The sequence below is a fragment of the Camellia sinensis genome, chromosome 1 (genome assembly GCF_055761805.1).
Source record: "Camellia sinensis isolate YWXY chromosome 1, ASM5576180v1, whole genome shotgun sequence".
Classification (NCBI taxonomy): Eukaryota; Viridiplantae; Streptophyta; class Magnoliopsida; order Ericales; family Theaceae; genus Camellia; species Camellia sinensis.
The window spans coordinates 238,791,920-238,797,666 of NC_138961.1; the positions used below are offsets into that span (position 1 = coordinate 238,791,920).

General features: G+C 32.0%; 1 protein-coding gene across 1 annotated transcript; it reads right to left on the bottom strand.

The window, feature by feature from the left end:
• Positions 1–528: 528 nt before the first annotated feature.
• LOC114307850 (myb-related protein 306) lies at positions 529–2,744 on the bottom strand. The gene is made up of 3 exons (XM_028253291.2): positions 2,352–2,744; positions 1,969–2,098; positions 529–1,453 (listed from the first exon to the last, which is right to left on the bottom strand). The coding sequence occupies exons 1-3, from the start codon at positions 2,482–2,484 to the stop codon at positions 751–753; spliced, it is 966 nt and encodes a 321-aa protein (XP_028109092.1). The 5' UTR covers positions 2,485–2,744; the 3' UTR covers positions 529–750.
• Between the last annotated feature and the right edge of the window lie 3,003 nt (positions 2,745–5,747).

Genomic DNA, 5,747 nt, shown 5'->3' on the forward strand with positions numbered 1-5,747 from the left:
TTAAATTCTTAATATTTTTCTTACTTTATTTTTCATAGGTAATTTTGCTATTTGGAAATTTATCCTATGGAAATCATTGCTTTGGATTATGATTTATGACAAGTTGGCACATTGTAACAAACTCAAGAAGATAACTGTAAAATTCAGGAACTATATATGCATCTTGGGGAAGTCAGGATTTCAAAAAACTAACAGAAATTAGAATACTTATAAGTGACGGTGCTTGCCAACACATCTCTTACTCTTGATTAATTACTATTATATTAGATTTAAAAATTTCGAAACACAATTAAAAAAAAAAAAAAAAAAAAATTGAGGACATAAAGATCTATGCTGAGAAAGGGAATCAAGTGCAAGTATCCAAAGGCAACATTTCTTTACAAGCATGTTTCGCATTTAATCCAGAATATCTATGAATCTTTCAAGAATCAATCTGGACATTGTAAATTAGCCTGTGAATCTTTCAGAGATAAACACACATTCCATATTATTTTATGATCCCAATCAAGATTTTGAAAGCTAAGAAAATAAAATCAAGAGAAAGGGAATTTTATTCTTATATATATATAATGCATATTGCTTAACAATTTGCCATTTCACAGTGCTACATGAGCACTAAAATGCTTAACAATTAAATAATTATCAGACCATAAAATTACTCTTCATGTCAAGGCCTAGACCAAAAAAGCAACAAAAGATACAAATTGAGTTTTTTTTTTTTAAAAGGGCCCAAAATAAGAATTAATTTCTCTAAAACAATTCTGCATTTTCATCAAATGAAAAGTCAGTCAAGTCTTCTTTGATCCCTTGAACAACACCTTCATCAAACAACCAATTCTCAAGCATTGACAATGGCACATGCATACCAAGATCTGGTTTACTTTCCCCTTGAAGAAGACTAGCCTCAGGTGACATAGATTGAGAAAAATCAGAATTTGATGAGTCCAAGGACTCAAAACCGAACAGCGATTCAAATGCCTCAGACAAATCAATACCACTATTGTTTGGAACACTTAAAGTCTCTTCACAAGACATAGAATTCTGAGTACTTGAAGAGTTTGCATGAGCTTGCTTTGGTGAATTTTTCATCCACCCTTTTAGCAATCTAGCTATGTTCTCAGTGCTTGATGCATAGGTAGGTCCTTGGGTTGTTGGTTTAGTATAAGAGTAATACCCATTAGAGGGCTTCAATTCAGGTACAATCAGGCTTGGTTTCTCCAAAGACAAGGCTTCATGTAGGGCTTGTTTGGCCTTGTTGATATCAGTTTGTAGCTTTTTCTCCCATTGACCCCTAGAGATTGAGTGTGAGGTTGAAAACCCAACTTGAGAGTGATGATCATCAAAGGCTTCTTGCTCTTGAAGCTTCTTGAGCTTCTTCTTCAAATGGGTATTCCAGTAGTTTTTAATGTCATTGTCGGTTCTCTCGGGTAAGTAAGAAGCTATGGCAGCCCATCTGCACAAAAACCAGTGACATTACATTACATTAACACACTAGAAACCAAATCGCAACTCCCAAACATTCAAAGCTACAAAAGGGCACAGGATCCTAAATTTCTGCCTCTCTAGAATCTTAAATATGCGATCTTTTATCCCCTTTTATATAGCATTCTCTGTCTCCTTGAATCTTATTAGGTCATAAATAATCTTAGGAACCAATTACATGTAAGGATTAGCCTTTCTAAAAAAAAAAACATGTAGGGAATAGAGAATGAGGCATATAAGGGAACACGTAATCTTGATTCAAAATAAGCAATCACAGTTATAGACTATAGTCATTAGATCATGTTTTAGGATTTTCAAAATTATGATTATTGTGAGCTTGTACGTGTCTTATGTTGATCCAAAAAACTTGTTAAGTGTTTTAAATCGGAGATTCGAGGACAGAAGATTCTTAACCAAAAAATGACGCTGCAACTAAGAGAGAGAGAGAATGAGAGAGAGAGAGAGAGAGAAAGGGAGGGGGGGTACTTGTTGCCTAAAAGAGCTTGAAGTTGGATGATGATCTTCTCTTCATGATCTGTGAAGCTACCCCTCTTGATCCCTGGCCTGAGATAATTAGCCCATCGAAGCCTGCAACTCTTACTGCATCTACGCAACCCTGACATACCCATTAACACACATGTACAACAAACTCATCAGTTAACAGTTTCTCTCTCTCTCTCTCTCTCTCTCTCTCTCTCTCTCTCTCTCTCTCTCTCTCTCTCTCTCTCACATTGATGGTTTTTCTTCAATGAACACACCAAACCAGAACAGTACTATAAACCCACCGACGAAGCAAGTAGATGAAATGAAACTCAAATGTAGAAAAACATTTAACGAGGAGTGGAGAGAGAGAGAAACATGTGGTATACCTGTATTGGTAGGAACAGCCCTCCAATTCCCAGGACCATGTTCTTGAACATAAGAGACTAACATGATATCTTCTTCAGGAGTCCACGGTCCTTTCTTCACTCCCACTTTATCACAGCATGGTGACCTACCCATATCACCTCCCCCTTTGTTTTCTTGTGAAATTTGTGTCTTTGTGGTGTTTCTTCAATCAAAGTCTACTCTCTATATATATCTCTTGCTTGCTTTATTCTTTATGAAAAGCTGAGACAAGGGTCTTAGTGTTACCCTTATGCAAAGGTCGTTGTTGATCTATATATATATATATAAATTTAAGAGACACCCTAGTTTTTGAGGACGCTGACCTAGAAAAAGCAAGAGGGGTACCTAAAGAGTCAAAAGGGGGTTTTGACAGCAAGAGCATTTACTGAATGGGGTGTATTATATATGGGTACCTAAAGTCTGCTGTCTCTCTCTCTCTCTCTCTCTCTCTGTGGCTCTTTTTGCATCACCGAATACCGCGTGGCATTCAATGTGGTTGCTTGCTTGCACTCTCTGCAAGAAAGAACCCTAATTTGATGTCTTACACGGGTTTAGATGCTGTAGTAATTGTAAATCCAAGTCTGCTCTGCTCACAGTCATCATACGTATATGAAACTTCCTTGTAACTCGTTGCTAGCTTTTCATGGAGTAATTTTCCAAGAACTATACTTGGTCAACCACAACCATTCACTGTTTTTAATTTTATTTTTTTCTAATTTAAAAACTTTTTTAACTAATGAATCATTGAAATTTTTTTAAAGAAATAATCTCAAGATATAACTCAACCAGAGAATGTGATTGTTTTGAAATAGGAGAATTGAGTGATTTGAGAATAAAAGATCCAATGCTCACCTACGCCATATCAGATCATATGAAAAATTAGGGCATATTTGTTTAGATAGATTTGGATTTGAGATTAAAATACATAATTTAATAAAATACACAATATGTTTAGATTAGGGAAAGATTCATACTCATTGACTAAACTATAAAGTTGCTACAATTTTATTAATTATTTTTCTGAGTCAATCTAAATATAAAATAAAATATATAATTAAAATTAATTAATAATGTCAAAATTAAGAGTTTTAAAAATGTTAAACCCATCAAATTCAATCCTTCAAAACAAACACAAACTAGTGAAGGTTTGACTGATTATGTTGATCAGAAAGATCTATGGCTTGTATGGAACAGCGGTCAAGTGACGAAGACGATCATGCATGGCCCGTCAAATGGATGAACTTGAACATACATACATACTACATATTATTGTGAAAGAGTAATGCTAGAGGTCCCAAATATTCTACTAAAAATTTTATCAAATATCTCACATGGGTGTGGGACTCACATATTCTACCAAAAGTTTTACCAAATGTCCCACACCTATGTGAGACATTTGGTAAAACTTTTGGTAAAATATTTGGGACCTCTAGCATTTTTGTGGTCCCACACCTATGTGAGACATTTGGTAAAACTTTTGGTAAAATATTTGGGGCCTCTAGCATTTTTGTATTGGAAAATTATAGACTATTCCCAAAGTAGTACCATGTGTTCGTATTTCTAACCAATCATAATTTATTATATCTCCATATTTCACAATCATCTAATATAATACATCTTCTCTATCAATCACAATATTATAAAATATTATATGTCTATACTCCAAAATTATTAAATAATTACCCCTATTGTTATAGGAATCCAACGCATTGATCATGTTAGTGGGCCATGATTCGGGACCATTAATTAATATATCCGGCGGTGGATATTAATTTTTACGTCAACCTTATGTAGAAATATCCTCAAAATGCATTTTTAAAAGAACAAATAAGTTGAGGAATTTCGAACATATATAAAATCAATCAAAGAAATTAACAATAATATATTATGTTAATGATTGTGTTTATTTTATGTTATGTTAATGATTTAAATTAATAAAAAAAATTACATATAATACAAACAATGTATATTATAGGAAAAATTACTAATAAGTGGCTGTTTCAAAAATTTATTACATTTTCATTTAAAAAAATTATGTTTTTAAATATCAATATTTATAAAATTTACTACTTATTTATAATTATTTTTCAAAATTACCCTGAAGTGAAATTTCCCCTATACTATAACATGATCCATTATATTATTCATTGTTTTTGTTCAATTTTTATAATTACGTGTTTAGACAAACTTATTTGCACCACTCAACTAATTTCAAATCTTAAAATCAACACTCGGACAAACTTTTAATAGTCCCTTAAATTGACTCAAACTCAAAATTTTAAATTTCAAAAATACTAGAGCCCCCAAAATTCTATCAAAAGTTTTACCAAATGTCTCACATGGGTGTGGGACCCACATGGGACCCACCTTGTGTGGATCCTACACTCATGTGAGACATTTGATAAAATTTTTGATAGAATATTTAGGATCTTTAGCAATACTCTTTAAATTTTGTTCTCACATCTTTACTTACTCAACACATACAAAACTCTCATATTAACAATTTAATGGTCAAATTTTAAAAAGTAAAAATTACTGTAATTTCATCACATTCTCTCTTCTCCGTCTTGTTGATGATGTGGACCAACTCCCAAATGTGGATTTTACTTTTATATATATATGCGCTTCCAAATAACCAATCTTTATGGGCTTGTCTCCCTAATCAAGTGTAAGTAAGTAGCATCTTGTCATTATGAGATAAAGACCTTTCAACCCCTCTCTTTCAATCACAATTTAGTAATATTATTAATTAAGACTTAATTATTTAAAATTATCATCTTATAATTTAGATGTATTATACACATAAATCTCATTTTACACAAATTTAATATCAACTACACAACTTTCATTCAAAAATAAATTCAAAATATTTAAATAGAGTTCACAGCATTTTTCATTAAAATTGTGCGTCCCCCTTGCTCTCAGCCATTTCTCCTTCCTCTCCTAATTCAAAACACTTCCCACTGCGAGTGTGTTTGTCTTTCTTATATGCTCAAATTCAATCCCTCATTTTGCCGGGATATAAAAAAATAATGACTATTTTTAAAATTATAATTACATTTTATTTTTAAAAATAAATATGATTTAAATATATAATTATTAATATTTAATTATCTTATTTTTTTATATAAATATTCTACTAAATAAATCATAAAAAATGATTGAGATTGATCTTAAAATGAACTCACCAAATTTAAATATTTTCTCAAATTAAATGACAAATTTAATTCAATCTCTAAATAAAATATTAATAAAATCATCAAAACATTATTTATTGCGTGTATATATATGTGAAAAACATTCAAACTTATCAGAAACGCATTATTGTGGTCCAGCATGACACAACTGATGGCACACCATGTGCTACGTGATCTGCT